At 32.8% G+C, this 23,006-nt stretch overlaps 1 protein-coding gene across 1 annotated transcript in view; it reads left to right on the forward strand.

Annotated features, from left to right (window-relative positions):
* Positions 1 to 4,498: 4,498 nt before the first annotated feature.
* Positions 4,499 to 23,006, forward strand: part of LOC149797500 (pleiotropic regulator 1-like) — a 53,944-nt gene continuing 35,436 nt past the window's right edge. The window contains exons 1-6 of the mRNA XM_089962313.1: positions 4,499 to 4,628; positions 11,697 to 11,803; positions 16,033 to 16,178; positions 17,809 to 17,872; positions 18,465 to 18,534; positions 22,665 to 22,760. Coding sequence (XP_089818439.1) covers positions 4,620 to 4,628; positions 11,697 to 11,803; positions 16,033 to 16,178; positions 17,809 to 17,872; positions 18,465 to 18,534; positions 22,665 to 22,760 — 492 coding nt within the window. The 5' untranslated portion in view covers positions 4,499 to 4,619. The remainder of the gene's footprint in view (positions 4,629 to 11,696; positions 11,804 to 16,032; positions 16,179 to 17,808; positions 17,873 to 18,464; positions 18,535 to 22,664; positions 22,761 to 23,006) is intronic.

The raw sequence follows: 23,006 nt of genomic DNA on the forward strand, positions 1-23,006 counted from the left end.
TTTAGCAACAATTCAGAAATACGTTGACAGACTCACTGATGAATGATTGACAATTAATTTATCTAAAAGTGAGTTCTGTCGTGCTAGTGTTTCTTTTTTTGTACATATTTTGGGACTTGGACAAGTTAAACCAATAGATGCTAAGGTCAAGGCTATCTCTGAATCTCCCGTGCCTGCTAATAAAAAGCAACTGATGCAATTTTTGGGTATGGCTGGATACTATCAGAAATTTTGTTCCAACTTCTCTATAACTGCTAAGCCCCTGTCAAATTTATTAAGTAAGAAAAACAAGTTCTTTTGGACTGAAAAATGTTATGAGGCTTTTGACAAGTTAAAAGCCATACTTAAAAGATCACCAGTTCTCACAGCTCCAAATTTCATCCAATCATTTAAACTGTCTGTTGATGCAAGTGATGTTGGGGTTGGAGCAGTTTTGATTCAAGAAGGTGAAAATGGTATTGATCATCCAGTGTGCTAATTTTCTAAGAAATTAATTAAGCATCAAAGAAATTAGTCAACAATCGAGAAGGAATGTTTGGCTTTGATATTGGCATTACAACATTTTGAAGTTTACCTTAGTTCAGCTCCTTGTTCGATTATTGTGTTTAGTGACTACAACCCCATTACATTCATTGGCAAGATGAAAATAAACATCAAAGACTAGTAAGGTAGAGTTTGTTGTTATGGGAATATAACAATGTATTATTTTATCTACACTGTGTGTAATTTATATGAATTTTTTTAACCTCCTGTCTAATTAGTCTTTGGTAAAAAGAAAACTATCATATAAATCTTTCTTTTCTTTATGGGGTGAAGTGTTATGTATATTTGATTTAATTATATCTAACTTAATTGTTTGTAAGTTTTAAAATCTTTTTATTTTTAAAAATGTCATTATATGTCAAAATAATGTAGTTCTATTTGCTAGGAACTCATACTTTTTCAGAAAATAGTTTGACCATGACTGTTCATTTTAAGAAACACATATGGCTGACCTGGTCTCCAAATTCAATTCAAAATTAGTAGCAGCCACATAAATGAGTTCTATTTATATTTTAAAATTATTGGTTGTTGTCAAGGTCATAATGGGACTACGTGAGTTAATATGCAAACAATTGTTTAGATTTTATTTCTTAGAGTAAAATGATTTGTTTTCATCAGGGTCATGTTAGGTGTATGTGGTATAAAATAATGACCATGTGAACCCCTTTTCGATTTTGCAACTTGGGAATCTTTGAAACTGCATTTTAGAATACGATATAACCTTTGTTTCAGAGAAATAATCTCAGCTGGGCTTTTACACTGGAAAGTGTTTTGTCGTTTGGAGTTATTTCAAATTATTTGGATTCAAAAGGTTTAATTCTTTTTTTCTGGAAATATATGTGTGCTCATACAGAATTCTTGAACAAAGAAATTTCATTAATTCAAACACCGGATTATTTCTTGTGTTTCTACAAGGAACTGTAGACAACGACACTGTACCAGATAAAGCATATGTCATCACCTTATATCCTGGATTCTTCATCGAGACTCGAACTTAAAATCATTAGGACATTTCATTATTAGGACTTCTAAAATCTTATTCGTGGATTATTCTTGGATTAATTTTGGATTTGATTCTTAAAAATGTAAGTTCTTATTTGTTTCATTTTTCCAGTATTTTTTAAAGGAAATAAATTATTTGTTAAATTTTTCAAAGCTTGTTGTTTTCACTCTTTCTTGTGTTGCTGTTTATTCAAGCCTAAACACATAACATAAGAGCATGTATGTATATATGTATGTCTGTATGTATGTATGTATGTTGTATGTATGTATGCATGTATGTATGTATTATTTATGATCAACACACACATCATGCATTGTTATGACATAATTAATAATAATAATAATAATAATAATAATAATAATGCACACATAAAAATTTATACATGTATTCAGATCAAACAGTAGCCTATTATGTGCTGATGTATAACAAATACAAGTGAATGCAGCAAATCTTGTCTATAATTTTTCCTGAAGCTTTGTACTTTAACATCAGGTATCTGTCATATGAAGGATTGAACTTTGACGTTTTATGTGTAAATATACATGCAAATTATTTCCTACCAATGTCCATTTATCTTCTCACTCTTGAATCAATGGTACAAAAAATACCATCACAGACTTTCCAATTTCAGTTGAAACGTATGAATAATGCAAACAATAAATGAAGTGATATGTATAAAAGATTTTATATGAGTAATTTTACAATATTAAATTTGTTACATTGAACATTACTGAGCTGTTATATAATACAATATTCAGTTTGTTAAATGCTATAATATTTAACTTGTTTCATGCTTGAATATTTAGTTTGTTGGTAATATTCAGTTTGTTACATGGCATAATATTGTTTGTTACATTGAATAATATTCAATTTATTACATGGTATAATATTCAGTTTTTACATGGCATAATATTCAGTTTATTACATAAACATATAAACACATAAACTAATATAACCACAGCAAGTAATGCAACAAAGAGTATGCTTAGAAATATAAAGTCATATAGAAATAATATATCATAAAAAAAACTAGATAAAGAATTCATACACAATGAATCATAAATATATTAGTATGTTATATTATCAATATGGGTCACATATTAGCTAAATGTCACATTGATGTGCTGGTCACACCAAAATTAATAATGAACAAAAGAATCAACTAAATAAAACATTTGAATATTATGATGCAACATTTTGCTCTATTCATGAGGTCCAAACACACAAGCTACGGGACTGACCATTCAATTTACAAGGGAGAGCCTGTGATTTTGGGCAGCCGTAAAATGGCTTAGAAAATATTTCTCACTCTGATTTATAGAAGACAAATACCCTATTACATCCATTACATTAGTTTTAGTTAAAGAAAATATTCAGGGTCAAAAGGACAATAAAATCCCAGCAATATCCCACCCAACCTACTCACCCTCTGGATAATTAAATAGCCAATTCCTACCTTGGCATATTTCTTTTTAATTCCTGTAATTTAGTATCTGGAATATTTTGATATGCCTCATCTGTATGTAAGCCTGTCCATCTGTTGGATATAACAGAGGGTTCAATCCTCAAACAGCTTGTCATGGGTATGAAAATCATGCCACTGGTCTTACCACAATGATCAGACATTAGTCTTACCAGAATGACCAGTCATTAGTCTACCAGAAAAATCAGTCATTAGTCTTACCAGAATGATCAGTCATTAGCCTTACCAGAATGATCAGTCATTATAAGTCTCACCATAATGATAAGTCATTAGTCTTACCAGAATGATCAGTCATCAGTCTTACCAGAATGACCAGTCATTAGCCTCACCAGAATGATCAGTCATTAGTCTTACTAGAATGATCAACCATTAGTCTTACCAGAACGATCAGTCATTATAATAAGTCTTTCCAGAATGATCAAACGCTAATCATGCCAGAATGATCAGTCATTAGTCTTACCAGAATGATCAGTCATTAGTCTCACTAGAATGATCAGTCATTAGTCTCACTAGAATTATCACTCATTAGTCTAACTAGAATGATCAGTCATTAGGCTTACCAGAATGATCAGTCATTAGTCTCATTAGAATGATCAGTCATTAGGCTTACCAGAATGATCAGGCATTAGTCTTACCAGAATGATCTTGTCATTAACTATATTTCCTCCTGTATATATTGATGTAGATTCATCAAATACAGCATGAAAATATCCTTTTAGTAAGAATATATTTTTGATTCTATCTTTCATTTGGTCATTGGAAATGGATCAAAAGCTAAATATTTATTTATTTATTTATTTATTCATTTATTTATATGTTTATGTATTCATGTTTATTTATTCATGTTTATTTATTTATTTTCAATTGTACTGGGAAGACACATAACATAAGGGGAGGAAAAGGAGGAGTTGGCAATAAAAGGAATTAGTTGCACAATTTCTGAAATGACACAAACTAACCAAATGCACTTAGCCTGATAAACAGTGTGGGGATTGTCTTACCTATGCTTTGGATTCAATATAATGTAGGATTCACTCTGTCTATTTCAAAAGATTATACTAATAATTCTGAGCAATAAATACTATCTGAATTATTATCTAACTCATTTACAATTTTAAAGAAATAAAACACAGTAACGAACCATGTCGTTTCTAAAATTTTCTAATTCCCTGGTTTAAAATAGAACTTGAATAATTATTTATCTTGTGCATGAACTTCAGAGTCTGTTAAAAAGAAATGTACATTTAAATTGTATTAATCTTTAACCGACAGTTTGAGTTATTTGAACAGATAGATGTAAATAAATTTAAAGATTTGAAATTTTTCAATAATTAACTTGCTTTATAAATGGTTAATTTGGAAGCTTGCAAATTCCCAGTTCTTAGGATAACATGCTGGTACCCGAGCACGTCTCAAAGAATCGACACCGGAGTATTACTTTATGTTTTGACATATCAGTCAATAGGACGCTTGCTTACAAAATGAAAATCTAAATGAAAGCATTTTCAAGTTTAGCGTACATGTGCCACTTCAAGACGTAGGAAACGTTTCAAGGCATTTTATATAAGTGTCTCGGGATTTTTAACGAAGATGGTAGAGGTAATACAGAAGATAAAGGAGAGAGAGAGAGAGAACATATCCATACTTATTTGTCGTGTTTACTTTTTATGAATCGTTACCAGTATATAATCCTGCAGAAAAAACAAATATGAAACGTAAACACATCTAACTTCAAGCTCCAGCGTAACATAACGATGCCCAGTTCTTCGATGTGGCATCTTTGATCCTACCTGGGAACTACCGCTGGTTTTGTCATAGCCAATACCCATGATAGACCCACAACCACGGGAACTTGTATCGTTGCCTATTTACGCATACATTGACATCTGATATAACAATATAAATACTAGTCTTACAGTGTAACTGTAAGATCACAGGAGTCTGACGTTTCATCAATAAAGTACGGCGAAATCTCTGACATGAAATCACCTTATCGGTAATATAAATGAACACAAGGAGTGCAACGGTGACCACAACCCTCCGCTCGATTAAACTTTTCTCATGAGTCTTTTATCGCTTCAGAATTCCAAGAAGACTTAAAAACTACACATATCACCATGTCGGCCAGTTGTGCGCGTTGGGTAATTCTGCGCAACGTTATGTCATTTCTGTAAACATTGGATCTCGTGTTATTTTGGGGCAAAGATCCATTTTGTATCAAGAAAGAATGCTCGTCCTTTTAATTAAGAAAAGTGATATTCATAAGGTGTACAAAAATATACCACATTTCGACTCAAAATGCATATGGAAATGTGATTTCTAAGTGTCAGCATGCAGACCAATTCCATAACTTTCTTGAACCTGTAACTCAGAAAATCTTATTTACTATGTATCTTTTAGAATCATACAAATAAATATATAAATGATGGAAATATATACCTTAAAAAACTCTGCATCTTAATCCAAGTTTCCAATTTTGAAAGAATTTGTCCCACATGTACAATATCGTCTGCTACCCAATGTGTCAACTTGCTGCTAGAAGGCATTCTCAAGAAATTCCCTGGCGTTTAGTCTGTTTCTAAATTCTTTCATAATTCTTCCCTAAAACGAAATCTCTTGCCATTTATTGCCATTGTTGCATTGAATTATGTAAAACTAGCTATAAACATGACCTAATTACTCGACTGAACTGTTGACAGAAAAGTCAAAAGTAATGTATTTCATTTCTTTAGCCCTATAGATAAAAATTACATCTTTCCAAAGCTGTGCACAGAATAAGCTGACACATCACGAGTAATGAAAACACAGGGGTGGTATCCCGTGTGTCCAAAATTAATATTATTTTGAACAGAACATTTTGGTGACAATTGCCTCTTTTCAAATGGTAAGCATTGCAGTATTTTATTTTCGTCAGTCAGTTGAATTCAGTAAGCATTTTGCTTCAGTATTGGAGACAGAAACCTTAGGTGTGCAGAAATGCCTGACATCTTTGTATACATTCAAAAGACAGTAAAGTACCAATGCATAACTCGAGAACGATTATCGCATGAATCCAATCCAGCAAATTAACCTTTATTTTCACCATTATGGTCACAGACCCTTTCTATTAGAATCCACCAGACGGAAGTAGCCCATTCTACCACAGGCTGAATAACATGATGGAAGTAATTTCACAAGATAAAATGTTTGGCTTGCTATTTATTTTAGATTGTATCATTTTATAACTTTATATAAATTTCCAGAACGAAAATATGTAAAGGTCGACTAGTAGAAATAATGGTTGATGACATCATCACACTTCAGATATTAAAGATGTATACTGGAAACAGTAGATTAAGAGAAGAGAAACATGTTTCACTGTTTAATACCTTGCTCGTGCCAATGATATAAAAATTTGTACCGAAATTGTAGTAGTCAATCTAATACCTGAATAATTTCTTTCAAAGGTCTGGGATGGTTACAATATTCAACCTTCAAAACTACCCACATCCTCTCTCTCTCAAATACACACATGTATGTATGCATGTATGTATGTGCAGAGTGAGAGCATTTTATTTACAACTTTTGAAAATAGTAGCAATATAATACTGTAAATAACATTTTCATGATGCATTCATTATTCTGAGCAAATTCAACTAATCTATTGATACTGCATTATTAAATTTCCCTTGTATTAAAAGATAACACAGATTATGTGCCATGTTCAGTACGATTATTAGACCCGAACGCATATTTACTGCATGGGTAGAAACTGGTAGAATTGGCTACTTATGCCTGGTGGATTCTAATAGAAAGGGTTTGTAACTGTAATGGTGAAAATAAAGTTTAATTTGTGATGGCCTTCCGAGAGTTATGCATTGGTACTTTACTGTGTTTTGAATGTATATGTGTAGTTTTTCAGTCATCTTGTGATTCTGAAGCTATAAAAGATGTGTGAGAAAAGTCTGATCAAGTGGAGGGTTGTGGTCACCGTTGTACTCCTTGTGTTCATTTACATTACTGATATGGTGATTTCATGTTGTCAGAGATTTTGCCATGCTTTAATTATAAAACATCAGACTCCTGTGGTAAGACACATCACCCGATATTTTTTGTCTGGGAGGTGATATATCTTATATTGTAGGGCTATGTAAATACCAATTCAGCTTTTTTTTTAAAGGTAAGCCAGCAATGATGTAGTCCTACAATGTAAGACATAGCACATGTTGTTTTTGTTTTAGTGCCATTACCCCCCAAAACAAAAATATCAGGTGATTTGTGTTACATTGTATTACTAGCAGTGATGCAGAACACATTAAACACAATGAAATCCCAGCTACATGTATTTAATTCTAGCATTTGGACAAATTAAACAGGTCACTTTTCAAAAATTATCCAAACCCGAAGATGCCACTGTAAGGTAACCATTTTCCCCAAAAGAATATAGAAAAATGATATTTTAAATTTAAATTAAGTTTTCCATTGACAACCATTTGTGTGGTGCCTGAATTATCTCCACATGATCTGTAACTGAGTGTTGAGTATTTGTTATCGATAAGAAGATGTATTAATCCACAGTTAAAGGCTTATAACATAAATATGATAAAGTAATCAAAGTCAGTAGTACCAAAACCTGATAAAGCAATCAAAGTCAGTAGTACCAAAACCTGATAAAGCAATCAAAGTCAGTAGTACCAAAACCTGATAAAGTAATCAAAGTCAGTAGTACCAAAACCTGAGGGAGAGTCCTTAAAGAAACTATGCTCATGACTGTCATTTGTTTACTTACCAACATTTCATTTATTTCATGTTCAATTTGATACACTGAATTCAGTGACCTAGTATTACACTTTCAAACTGCCCTGTTGATAAAATGGGCATTTTGCTGTAAAACTTGCTTCAGTTGTTCTGTTTGTTGACTTTACCTAAATGAATATGGAAAGTTTGAAGAACTGATCCAGTCAAAATGTTGTTCCATACTATATTGGTTTGAGGGTTATGGCAAAAATCCCATGTGAAACAGTCAGTGTAACTGGACAGATTAGACACTAGATTTATTGTGTTAGATTAACCATAATATTAACTGCAATGGTGTAAATTCAAAAAATATTAATTATAGATAAGTTTTTATTTAGGGATTGAGCAGCTGCCATAATTTTATTTCATATTTGCTGATCTCCAAATAAGTGTATAGACTTGTGTGATGCTTTATATTAGCTGGACTGATGTTGAGTTACAAGCATTGTGTGTAATTTGGACTGACTCATTCCTTTTGATTAGTATTGAATTGGAGATGTTACTTTCTGGACTTGTAACACATTTTCTATATATAAATCAATAACAAATCAGGGACTGTGTTAAAGATGTTCCTATGAGTATATATGTGTGTGCATATATACCTTTTCCTCAATAACTCAATAAATGGCACTCAAAAACTATAAGCAAGGACTCAAGTTACTGAGGATTACCAAATAAATAAAAAGGGATGCTATTGCTGTTGGCATAGAGAAAACCATGGTAACTGGGTTGTTTAATGACTGGATACTTGTTTTATAGTCATGTCGATTATAATTGTTAATAAAGCACTTTTTCTGGAAGTTTGTTAGCATCGTACCAACTGGGACCACTAGCTCTTACACACATACAATTTGCATGCCTTTTAACTTTTCTTTTATTCCACCCCCATTATTTAATTTGATGCAAAAGACAAAACTAAAGTGGAAATACAGAGCAGGTCTGCTTTTATATCAATGCAACAATACAATGGATACTTCTGCAAGTTAGTTATCAAAACATGGTTAGCACTTAATTAGGTTCTGACGGAAATGCTTGCTGACATAGCTGTTATGGTAGATTGATCCATTTCATCTTTGAATACACGATGATTACACTTAAACAGAACTAAAAGACGAATTTCACTTAATAAAACTTATTTAAATGTTTTTTTAAAATTCAAGTGCTGCCTCTAACAGTGACATTTTCATTGAACATTTTTATTTACTGTGTGCTAAGAATGCTGTTTGAAAAGAAAAATTTAAGAAAATATATGACTTATTAAAAGTTGAGAATTTCATAATGTTGAATCCATCTTTTCACATCAATGTTTGATAAAAAAAATTAATCGAGTCAGGTCATAATTGATTTTCTCTAACGCTAATAATCTCAAAACAGTCTAAATTTGATACAGTTATGCATACTTAAGCATGACATCAGTGACCTTTTAACTAGGGCCAATTCATATTGATTTTACATAAAAGTAGGTGCAATACTATTGGCAGAGCAGGTGTAAACAGTTGTCATGCAAATGTTGATCAATAGTGCATACAGTTTGACCAATATGCTCTTTGGTAGATAATGATGCCAGAGGTGAACAAAGGGTAATTAAGACTGGTGGTCCAGCCCAAATTAACATGTATCAATAGAACAAAAAGGTTGCAGTTTCCATGTATCAGAAATGGTGACATTTAATTTCCATGGGTCAAAAGCCTAGGGTATGCATCTGTTGAGAACCTTGTAGATTAAGAACTAAATAAGTTTAAACCAGCCTGTACTTTTTACTCTTATTGTGTATCAATTCTCATGATGATGAAGCGAGACAATGACTTTGGGTGTATGATAATTTGGCATAGACTGGCACAAATAACATTCATATCAGTTGTCACTTTATGTCTTTAGATTCCTCTTTCTGACTTGAAAACAAAAAAGAAAGATGTATTGGGGATGCTTGGTTGTGAAATTATGCTTGAAAATTCTTGATGTCACTATATACACATATCTCACAGTTGAAAAGTAGAATGGCACCATATACATACTATTGAAAAGTAGAATGGCACCATATGCATAGTATTGAAAAGTAGACAGGCATCATATGCATAGTATTGAAAAGTAGGATGGCACCATATGCATAGTATTGAAAAGTAGAATGGTGCCATATGCATAGTATTGAAAAGTAGAATGGCACCATATGCATAGTCAGAGATCTCAGAAACACTTAATTACGCATATTTGGATGCCAATTTGTGATCTGGGATGCAGAAAATCACTGAGGCTGGAGTCCTTCGTACGCATGTAATTCAAAGACTTCCCAGACCTGCTTCATCCACCTGCTTTGTGATAAAATGTGTTGATCAGTTAGCTGTGCTGATATTTACAATGACAGAATTCAGTGACTGTAAGACCCCTTGATGTACATATATGTTGCCATTGTAAGAATACATCAAAAAGAACTTGATGCAATAGCTGGGCGGCAAGTTCAAAGGCTTTGACTGGCGGCTGGGTGGGAAAATGTACTTATGTTTAAGTGATTGAATTCAGAGTCAGAAAGACAGAAATGTACATGCGGTCATTTATAAAAGTACATCAAATAAACAACTTTAGCTTTCGTTATTGTGTTCATTTCCGAATGTATCGGAATAAGTAGTGCACGTGACCTCAGAATCAAAACATGTTGAGACTTAGACAAAATGCCATTCGTAAATTTGGATAAGTATTTTGGGGTTAAATGGCAAACTTACGAAGATTGTAACGAGAGAAGAGTGCTAAAGCTGCTAGAATTGAAAGTTTGGATAGGACAGTAGCTGAGTGTAAGAAAGTGTCTGATGCCTAGCTTAGTGTTTAGAATAAGTCCTTCCTTGGATTGATAAAATTCGGTATCACTCTGATGGACAAACAAGAGCTATTTAAGAGGTACATTGACTGACCATACTTTTTGTTAAATGCCCCTTGCCTTAATGGCGGACTTCGCTAAGTCTGGGATGTACCAGTTTATTAGATTGTCAGTTTTTATAAATCATCAGGCAAATATTTTCAGAAAAATATACAAATCATTGAAAGCAAAGCCAAGGTATTATTTTTATTAAAGATTTAACTTTAAAATGCAAATTATGTAGGTCAGAAACGTATGGGACAATGCTATGTTGTGGAATTCGCGAGATGCTCTTTAAGGTCTAAGCTGTTTTCCGACTTGGCACGTATTTGCGAAAATATGGGGGGAAAACACTAAATCAGATACTATTTAACCATTGCCTAAAATTACTACAAGGACATAGACAATAAATAAACAATAAATTTACAATCCTGTCAATGGACTGTTGTAATGAAGCTATATTAAAGTGAGTAATTACATTGCGGAAACCTCTCCATCCAAAAATAGATGCACTCATGTCTCTGTTGATTCTGTAGGAAAGAAGGGACTGCAACTTTTGATGGTGCGATTTTTACCAAAATGGGAGTCCTGGACTCCTAGTTTTAAAATCCTAGCGAGACCTCTGATAGTACTGAAAAGTAGCATGGCACCATATGCATAGTATTGAAAAGTAGACTGGCACCATATACATAGTATTGAAAAGTAGACTGGCACCATATACATAGTATTGAAAAGTATAATGGCACCACATGAGTAGTATTGAGCCTGTGAAGATTAAGACAAGGTAGCAAATAAGATAGGGTGTTATCCTAGAGCAGGCACAATGCCTTATAAGGAGGGGAGAGTGCAGGGTACCAAATAGGGAGGGCATGGTGTAGTTTTCACATAGGGAGAGCAGAGTGCAGGATGCCATCTAGGGCAGACACAGCTTCCTTCTCCAAAAGCAGGCCCAGGACAACACTGATTTTATTTTGCAAGTTTATCCAAGAATTGTATATACAGTATACTATATTAATAGGGCTTACTTCATTTTCTTTTTTCAGGAAGTCCAGAAACATTCAGTTCACACACTTGTTTTTCGTTCTTTGAAAAGAACACATGATATGTTTCTGGCAGAACAAGGAAACATTCCAGCCAGAGATGATAAAAGGTAAAAAGTTTAAAATGTCACTTAGAAGATTTACAAAAAAATTCTTTCGTGTATCTTTTTTTGAGTCACAAGCTTTAAGCAATATTCATAAGTTCGTGATTTTCTTACCAATTTCTGTTCCAGCTGAGTAATTTATATGATTGTTATAACAGCTGCAATAATTTTATAAAAATCAAACTACATGGATACAGTAATATTCATTATTCCAATTAAGAGTCACAAATATCATCATTGTAATATTTAGTAGGTCTTTTCAGTTTTATAGGAAATGTAATCCATCAGTTCAATCTTGTGTATTTATTTAGTCAGCTATTTTCATTGCAAAGTTCAAGACTGTTATAGTTTCCCGTAGGCAGCATAGTGTATGTTTCATTTTTATGTCTTAGGATACTTGCCTATAATATTCGGTGTTTTCTTCAGCTTTCCAAGAAAAGGAGCCTTTTGTTCCTTGTGGATGAATTTAGGGGGTCCTTTTACTTCCATGGGTTTGTGTCTATTGGATGATCATTTTCATTCCAATTAGTTGTTTCTTATGGCACCAGTTATAAATAGTTATATTAAATTCTTTTTAAATACATTAAATGCATACTAATACATCACTCCCTCGATAATTCACACCGTGATACATCGCAAACCTGCTTATAATGTGGGGTCAGGCATGGATCCCATATTTATTTAAGCAGAAAATTAAAAAAAATATAATCCCTATTTCCGGAACTTGAAGAAAATTGTGATCAAAATTAGTAACTGAAATGTTGATATATTACTCATTTTATGGTCCAAAATGGTAGATAGGACCTGGAAATTTAATCATCATTTTGTAATTATCAACTTTTAATAAGTCATATAATTGGTTACATTTTCTTTCCAAACAACATTCTTAGTACACCGTAATTAAAGATATTAAAGAAAATTTCAATCAATGAAAATGTCAATTATGCCTAGTGTAGGTGGTACATTTTTATTTAATGGGAATTAAATAATTTTTATTAAGTGAAATTTGTGTTTTAGTTTTATCTTTTAGTTCCTGTTAAGTGTAATCATCATAAATGTAGTGTGTATTTAAATGTAAAATGTGTCAATCTACCGTAACAGCTATGTCCGCAAGTGTTTCTTTGAGAACCTATAACTGACTTGCGCAAGTATTTGTTGTATTGTTGCACTGAATTAAAAGCTGGCCTCCTTTTGTATTTTCATGTTAATTATGTCTTTTGAATGAAATAAAGGAGGTGGAATAAAAGAAAAGTTAAAAAACATGCAAATTGTACATACTATGGCCTCGGTCATATGTCGGGTGAACTCACTTCATTTGATCAGTCAAACACTTATAAATTTTATTGTGTGTGTCACATAACTCATTCTTAACTGTGGTCGAAGATAGCAAGGCTACCAAGCAAAACGAATACTTCATAAAATAGAGAGTTTGGCTTCACAGATACGGACTGTTGTGGGCAAACGAGTTTCAGAGAATTCCTGAACTAGCACTTAGAGATATCCTCAAGGATGATAAGAAGTTTTGCTATTACTTCCATTGAAGTCACAACATCAATATTGTACTAACTGAACAATTAAAAAAATTGAGTTTCGACATAGATGATTGTCTCGTGAAATAAATATCGTTAGTTTTTTAAAAAAGGAACTTTGCTTGGTGGTATATCAACAGTTAATCTAGTTCCGTGCTACTTTGGCAGTATCATATTAAATAAAAAGCAGTGATGTAATATGCAGTTGTTTTCGCGTACACATGATCATACTGAATAACAAACAACTCAAATAGAAAAGGTGCATTATTAACAGTTATTATCAATGAGATTGTAAAACGAGGATTCAGTCATTAAACAGCCCATTTCCCTAACCCAAAACCCCAGCCCTCACTGTTGTTTTCTCGATGTTGAATCTAAGAGGATTTTTTCCCATTTTTGGAGGTCTCTCTGTAATTTGCGCTCTTGCTGGCAGTGTGGTCTATGTTTGTGGACTCTGTCATGCACATGTTATCGAGGGTGAGGTTTAGTTCTATTTGATGCTAAATTATTGTGAAATGGTTTTGTTTTTATTGTAAATATGAAGATCTACAGAAAGAAAAGAAATTCTAAGTTCTTTGTTATTCTGGATCGAATTCTTTTATGTGGAGTTATTAGCAGTACAGTATTATAGCAGTATGGGGTTATTAGCATTAAAGTATCATTCATTATTATAGCAATATGGGGTTATTCACACTATAGTATTATAGCAATACAGGGTTATTAGCAGTACAGGTTTTTTAGCAGTATATTATTATCGATCCTTTTCACTCAAATGACTGAGCCATCATATTCTTCTTACCAGTATCAAATGATGAGATGTTGCCCTCATTTTTATCAGACCTTCTGTCATTATTGCCTTCATTGACTATAGGTATTAAAATGTATTGATATACTAGAGGAGAACTGAGGATCTCTATAATTTTTTATATGCAAGCAATGATTATTCATTCTCTTAGAAACTTGTTGAAGTGTTTGTCCAACAGATTGCATGTTACATGTTTTACAGGTTATCAAATAAACCACATCAGTTGATACCAATAATACCAATAATCACTCTCTACTCAATTTTTCTTTCATGCCAATAGATATTGTGCATGGAGACATGAGTAGATTCATTAAAGAAAGTTATTGGATTTGTAAGTTAGGTACTTTGTATCCAAGTTTCCTTAATACCAAGGCACTATATAAAATTGCATAAAATGTTAATTAAAAATTTGATATGTTATATTTCTGTTATGAAAATATAATTGTATGTATGACTGTTTGTCTCTTTAATTATTTTACCATATATATATATATATATATATATATATATATATATATATATATATATATATATTGCCTCTGCCAATATACAAGAAACGACAAAGGTCTTGACTGTCTTGTGAGCATGAAGACACAAAAAAGTATGAATAGATTTTTAACTAATCTAGTTTTTTTTATATATATTTGATAAGCAGCTTGAATGGTTCCACTTAAATAATATTATCAGAGGCAAGAGTAGTTATTTTGCAGCCATGATATTATCAGGTTTACGATCAGTGGCCATGGCAGAGAACTTTATACTGCAGTTATGGGTATCTGTAAACATATTAAAATAAATTCAGATATGTAAGAGAATTATTTGGTACCATAGATGGTATGCTGGAGTTTTGCAAGAATATCAGAGGGGGTTTCAGTTTTCATTAGTGAACAAATTAAATTTATGGTACAACTGATCTTCTCTTGGATTACTGGAAATTCTCCCTTACCAACTCATAGTCCTTATACATTAGTTTCTTCTTGTAACTTACTACCATCTCATACTTATACTTTCATATCATCTAATCACAGAAAAGAATTCTCTCCTTTTTTGTTTTGTATCTTTATGCCCTGTTACAGGGCAAATATTTGGCAGCTCAAGAACTCTTGAGTCTGATATTTTCTTCATGTTAAGTTTTACAATTGATGCTGCAGACTACTTAAGGCTACACAACCTTTGATTACATTCAGGATTTGTTTCTACAGGCTTTTTTTGTATTTTTATATATTAGACTCCATTTTTGAAAATTCTGGAAATCCATTTTCAAAACCACACAGGGGCCTCTGTTAAGCAAATATTTGGCATTTTTATTTCTCTTGTTGATACAAATTTATGAAGAAATGATATAGTAATTATATTGCTTAATTTGAACACTTTAACAGCATATAAGTACATTTACATCAATTTGTGTTAATTGCTCACCTACTGTAACACTATTCCGCTCTGGTGGCCTAGTGGTTAGAGCGTCCGCCTCAGATGCGGGAGGTTGTGGGTTCGATCCCTGGTCGAGTCATACCAAAAACTTACAAAAATGGTACTTACATCTGCCTCGCTTAGCGCTCAGCATTAAGAGGTTAGTGTTAGGACTGGTTGGCCTGGTGTCAGAATAATGTGACTGGGTGGGACATCATGCTACATGACTGCGGTATGATGCCCCAGTGCTAGACATCACTATAAATTGTCAATGCAGACATTGTAGCGATATGACTGAAAAATTGTTAAAGCTACGTTAAAAATCCAAATCACACACAGACACACACACTGTAACACTAATAATGGTAAATTTCTTGCCATATTATTGGGATTGTTATCAATGCAAAATAATGGTAACTGTAATGATCAGAATGTAACATATTTTCTACAAACCCTATGCCCTAAAATGCATTTCTGTGTAATATTTTCAGCCTGCTTTTAAGAAAACTTGTGAAAATTGATGATGAGTATGGTCTTGTGAAAAATCTTCCCAAACAGAATCGACCAAAAGACGAGCTGAGAGACAAACAGTCAGAAATCAACAAGATTCACGATCTACAGCATCCATGGCCAGCAGGTTTTGTGAATTAACTGTCTTCATTTGCATTAACAGCTGTCATTTTTATTGTGATATCTCAAATTATAATGATGGCATTTTCACAGAAAATTTTGACTACGAGAAATTACAAGAAAGTGTTCAGAACCATCATTTTCTTTGGAAAGGGTCAAATATATTTTTATTTGAAATTACACCAGTTCATCAAAATCAGAAATTTTTCTGAAATGGTTAGGATATACTTTTATGTTGAAGTTACACAAGAGTACCAAAATTATCAATTTCTCTAGAAAGGCTCAAAACATTTTTATATTGAAGAATAAGGAAACTTGATTTACAGATGGATTGATCAATGATTTTTATCTGATTGGTTTAGTTTGAGAAGGGTTTAGATTTTCTTGATTTTTCTCTGATTTTCACAAAGATTTTTTTAACTTGAAATTGAACTGTGTGGGTATGGGATAAATTTCCTTCATTAAGCGTCGATTTTCATCTGTGACTGACATATTTTTTATTCTTGAATAGCATTTCTTGTGGTTTTGATAAAGCGACATGTAGATTGCATTTTTTAAAATGCTTCTGATAGGTATGTGGTTCTTGCAATATTTTCTTGACAAGTTTATTTGTTGCTATGGAACCATAGTATTTACGATCTTTAGGAAGCATGAATTTCTTGACCTTTGGTACTGCAGAAATAATAGTGAATTCACAGTAATATTGAATTTTTTAGTTTGTTTTAAATAAATAGTGGATTTTTGATCTTAGATTAAATTCAGGTATCCATTTAACTATCCCATCATTGATAACATCCTTATGTTGTCATGATTACCATATCAGATGACCCCTACCCCCACCCACCAGTTAAACAAGACCAATTTCTTACTATTATTACCCATATACAACATGCTTAAGATGAAAAACTGCATAGAGAGAGGTCTTCAGGTCTCCTTCCATCATTCTCTCTGACAGCAACTTTTGGTAAATGCTTTTATTTTAAGACCAGTATTCCCTATTTGTAAATTTTACTTTAGATGTCATCAAAACACTGTGGACAACTTTGCCAGGGGACAAAGAGCATGCCAGAAAATGGGTGACTTAGACGATCAAAGGTTAAAGTTATAAAGAACAATTGCTTTATTAAGTTGTGGTCTCATTATTTATTATTCATCTGGCCATGTCTCCTGTTTTGGGGCAACAATTTTTCATGAAACATTGCGTATGATTTTACCATTGGACATGGAATTAGTATAGATAGGGATTTATTATTTAGAAGATCATGGATCTAGGTCACCAGGATGAATTTGTAATTGTTAGCAATGACCTTAACTCTTACAATTAATTCATTTTTTGGAAGTGGTTATATCTTCAGTTTCATTGGATGGATTATTATCAGATATTCATATTTATGAAACTAGATTGAACATCCATAGGAATGGAACAATCTTGTGGTCAGGGATCATGGTTGTTGGTTACTATATTACCAAAGCTACAGTGACTTTCTTTACAGATGAGAATTCTTCAGATCTCTTGTTAATTATCGTTTTGTTCTTCTTTCTTAGTCTTTTCTTCTTCATCATCTTCTTTGAAATTGCATGTATTTCATTATTATTATTATTATTATTATTATTAATATTATTATTTCCTTTTACAGGAGAAATGCTTGCTTTAACTATGGAGCCAAATCAGGCAGCCCCTGTATACGGTGACCAGTCCAGGTTAGAAGTATAAGCAAACTTTCTCACCAGTAGGCCATGTGACCAATTGTTATTGTGCTTTATATGTTTTAATCCTGATTAATCCTCACTTACATATTTGTTGCAGATCTTGTGTTTTATATGTATATTTATCTTTCTCCTAAATTTCCAACCAAACTGTTATGGGATCATTCTTGCATAAAAGCCTGACAGATATGTCCAAATGATGTTCATGGGTCATCTGTTAAGTTTGATCACAATTGCTAGAAGCAGGAAAACAAGTTTGAATGACACTTAGAAATTTTAAAGGGAGCATTATGGGCATCATAGAATTTATGACGTTTTACTCCATTATAGAATAGCAGGTAGTGGAAGTTATTTATAAATATTTATTTAGTTAACAGAAAACTAGTTGTTTATCTTTCGGTCATTATGTAATCCATGTGAATGTTTAGGAGATAATGAAGTTCAGTTTAACAAACAAATTTCACAGATCCCATGAGGTTTTGTATACACCTGTTCTGTTTGTACCTTTGTAAGAAAACCAAGCTTTTTGTCAAATTTTCTTTTGATATTGCAGACAGTATTTAAATCTTGGCATCTGTTTCTGTAGGTTGACAGATACACAGGCAGGTATGGGCGGACAGGAGAGACAAATACTTGACAGGTCTGATCCAAGCAAGGTAAACTACAAGTTCCATGACATTTCATTCCTTGACAGCAACATAATATGTAACTAATTTTTTTACTCACGTGAAGTGCACACACAATTGTGAACCATGTAGACCTTGATCTGCTGTCACATATAGTTTTGGCAATACATGGTCTGTGATGTTTGTGGAAAGTTGGATATAGAAAGAGACTGGTTCTTTACTATAAAACATCTCAATTTAACATAATGCCATCCCCAAGAGAGGTATAAGCATAACTTTGGCTAATGCTAGTGGGGAAAATGTGTAATCTGAGCATAAAAGTGTACCTATATATTACTAGTACTAATATTAGTACCCCTACTTCATTGAGGCTGTGACATCATAGCCAATATATTACATGCCACAGTAGACTGTATGAAAAATGTAAATATTTTTACTACAAACTAGATCTGGAGGTCAAAATACTTTGCAAAATGGACAGAATCCTTGTGGATTAAAACAAGAATACAAATACAAAACATGCTGTTAAATTATTTATATTCAGTACTCATTATTTATATTCAGTACTCATTTTAAATAGTCTTCATATTTCCGAATAAACGTGAATTTCACAGGTTTTTGCAGAGAGAGAGAGAGAGAGAGAGAGTCACAAAGAGAAAGATTGTATATGCATTTTGTATTTCTACATTTTTACATTTATGCTTTTTGTCATCCATCCTTCCACCCATTTGTGCAAACAAACCTTTATGCATAAATATGTAAAAGATACCTTAAATATATAAATGTATACATAGACACACACATATATACATACATATGCACAAACATATATATGTGCTTATACACATATACATACAGTGCAACCCTGCTGTTACGTGCCCCACTATAACACAAATTCGGATATAATGCAGTCGTGGCGTGGCTCCCAAAATTTCCTGTGTTCATTTGTACATGAAAACATTTTTTTTCAAAGTACATGAAATAGCATATAACAATTTACTATCATTATAGGGAAGAGATCGCGTATGAATTTGAATTTAATATAATCATGGCGAGGTTTCTGAATTTTTTTTTTAAGTATGAGAAATAGTGTAAAAGAGTTCACATGTGAATTTTAATATAAAACAATAGTGGCATAACTTGTGAAATTTAACAATATCACCAGGTTCTTGAATCATTATGCCAAAATAAACATTATCGGAAATGTTCCTTATTACTGATCCATTAGTAAAGCCAGTAAGTCATCTTTGTGATTGTCTTCAATTAATTCTGTATACAATTGTTGCTCAAACAATAGCCAACGTGTTTGTTCTTTAACTGCATACACAACCAAGCAGCAGACAATGCGGTGGTTTATAAAAGATTCTCATAGTTAAATAAACATAAAAAAACAAAAGCCACGAACATGTTTGCTGGGCTTGGTGGTGTTATTAGGCGCAATCAGTTGACCAGTAAATAATGTCCGCTTTATTAGCTGAAAATTGAAAGGGTATGAAATTGGGCATGCGTTCAGCTTTTAAAAAATTTTCATAAAAGTGACTGGTGACCATTGCAGGCCAACTGCTCTTAGTTCACGGGTTTTACATGTGTGTGGGGTTTGCTTAAGAACTTGTTATTAACTTCCTATTTCTTTATAAAAAATATTTTACTGTTAATGAAAAGTAGGATCACAAATGCAGTTCGTTCTCTGCACATTGCACAAACAAATTTATTATCATTTTGGGGAAGAGATTGTGTAAGAACTCGAAGGTAATATGATATATAATACGATCGTGGAATGGTTCCTGAAATTTTCATTACATGTATGTGTATTTTTCTCACACCAGGAAAATGCTTTTTTTAAAGGGGCCCCAAGTGGTCTAAAGCACTGTCCATTACGGATCACTGCCATCTCACCTCTGTCTGCGTGGGTTCGAGTCTCGGATTCAGCCAATGTGGGTATGCGAGAAAGCTTGCCAGTAGCTTCTCGTGGGACGGTGGTTTTTTCCGGGGTTTTCCCGAGTTCTTCCTCCACCATTAATACTGGCTGCCATGTATAGCGTATCGTGTGCTGAAAAATGGCGTTAAGCCCTACAACAACAACAACAACTTTTTTTAAAGTGCGAGAAATACGGTGTAAAATGTTTATAATCATTTTGGGGAAGAGTTCACGTATGAATTTTAATGTAATATGATCGTGGCGTAGCTTCTGAAATTTAACAATATCACCAGGTTCTTGAAGTGTTATGCCAAAATAAACGTTATCGGAAAAGTTACTTATTACTGATCCATGTTTAAAGCCAGTAAGTCGTCTTTGTGGTTGTCTTCAATTAATTCTGTATACAATCATTGCTTAAACAATAGCCAAAGTGTTTGTTCTTTAACTGCATACACAACCAAGCAACAGACAATGCGGTGGTTGATAAAAGATTCTCACAATTTAATGAGCATCAAAAGATGAAAGCCGCCTACATGTTTGCTGGGCTTGGCGGTGTTATTAGATGCAATAAGTAATAATGTGTCCGCTTTATTAGCTGGATATTGAAAGGGTATGAAACTGTACATGGGTAGGGTGTTTATTTATGAACTCTTGATTAATTTTCTGTTTTTTTTATAAAACCATTTTACTGTTATGGAAAAGTTCACAAACGCACTTTGTGCAATGACTAGTATAGTAGTTTTCACACGTATCTTTCGATATTTACAAAATCTGAAGTAATAGTTATTTGCATGCTGAAAGCATGTGTTGATTGTTAATTATTCTTGCTGTAGTCATTCAAATGAATAGGCGTACAAGCGTCAATTATTGGAAATTTGCAATGGACAAATTTACATAGCAATGCATGTAAGAAAATTTTAACAGTATGAAATTTGTACAGACACCATTCATAGACCCTGGAACGTAATGAACCGTAAATGTGCTTCGTCTTTCTTAACCTAATTTTGCTGTTAATTTTTCCCATTGAATTCAGACACATAATGATGTGTGACAAAATTATTGAATAGTTTAAATATGTATGCAATTTTCGCAATGGAATTACATATATTATGGATTTATTGCAAGCCCCGACGGTACAATATCAGACGGCAAGTAAACGGTGTTGATACTCTAATCATGCTGTATATTAGACGTTGAATTCAGACACAATGATCTGGGAAAAAATTATTGAATATTGTAAATCTTTGTGCAATTTTTCAATGGAATTACATGCATTATAGATGAACTGCATGCCATGACCACACAATAGTAAACGGTGTTGATACCCTATTCCTCATATACATTAGACATGAATTCACATATATGTGCCATATCTGAAAAACGTAAAATACTGTAAAACCCTGCATTAACGTGACCCCGATATTAACGCGATCCAATTTTGTGGACCCCAGTTATCACATTATAGTGGGGTTTCACTGTACACACACACACACACACACACACACACACATATATATATATATATATATATATATATATATATATATATATATACAGAATAGTCAATAGCGATAATTAGTATTCAGATTAAGAAGTTTTGCAAAGTTGCCATTTTGTATCAAATTTTTCTGGCACAGTTTGTATTTGCAGAAATTTTTTGCTAAAGAAAGTGCAATTTTAGTTCTTTCTTAAAATGAGCCATATTTGGTAATTGGTTATTAAATCTATTATAGTTACAGTTTCATCTGTAGTAGAAACAAGATAATCACATCATCAGATTTTCTTTGCTCTGTTATGCTGAGCAGAAATTCACTCGTTATCAGAGAGAAACTATAGAGATGACTGCACTAATTTGAATGTATTTGCCACTGTGAAAGTAAAACATTTTTGAGACACCACCTCTTCTGCTAACAAACAAATTATATTTCAAGGTGTGTGGTTCTGTCTAGGACAGTGCGCATTATTTTTTATTCATGCACTATGAATCTGTTTTAGCAATGATCTTTAAAAAATTAGATTTTTCTACTTAAGTAGAATCCATTATATTGATTGGAAATTTCTTTTAGTTTTCATAAATTTTGCTAAAAAATAATGTTTAATTAGTGTTAGTATTTAGCCCAAAAATTGGAACTTAATTGGAATAGTGACATAGAAATAGTCTTAGCTGGAAATCAGTTATATTCATGAATTGCTAACATTTTTGACTCCTCAGTGTAAAACTACAAGCATATTTTGTCTACAGGCACTTGTAACGATTGGACAGCAGCAAGCACTGGTACCAAAAAAGGCTCCCACAATGCCAAAGCCATCATGGCATCCTCCATGGAAATTGTTTAGGGTAAGTCTGTGGTGTTTTCCTTAGATAAATATTGAAGCAGGATGGAAGGTATATGCATAATACTATAAAGTTCCTCATTTTTTGGGACACACCTTTTATATTTTCTATGAAGAATATTTAAAATTAAGTTATAAGCAGTAATGGTCAGTGATTTTATTTGTAATCTTAATTTTCAGACACTAGAATGAGATCAAAGACAGTTTTCATTAAGAAGCAGAAAGTAAATTTAATTTAATATAGCACCTG

The sequence above is a fragment of the Sinohyriopsis cumingii genome, chromosome 6, assembly GCF_028554795.1.
Source record: "Sinohyriopsis cumingii isolate HCF-2022 chromosome 6, ASM2855479v2, whole genome shotgun sequence".
Lineage (NCBI taxonomy): Eukaryota > Metazoa > Mollusca > Bivalvia > Unionida > Unionidae > Sinohyriopsis > Sinohyriopsis cumingii.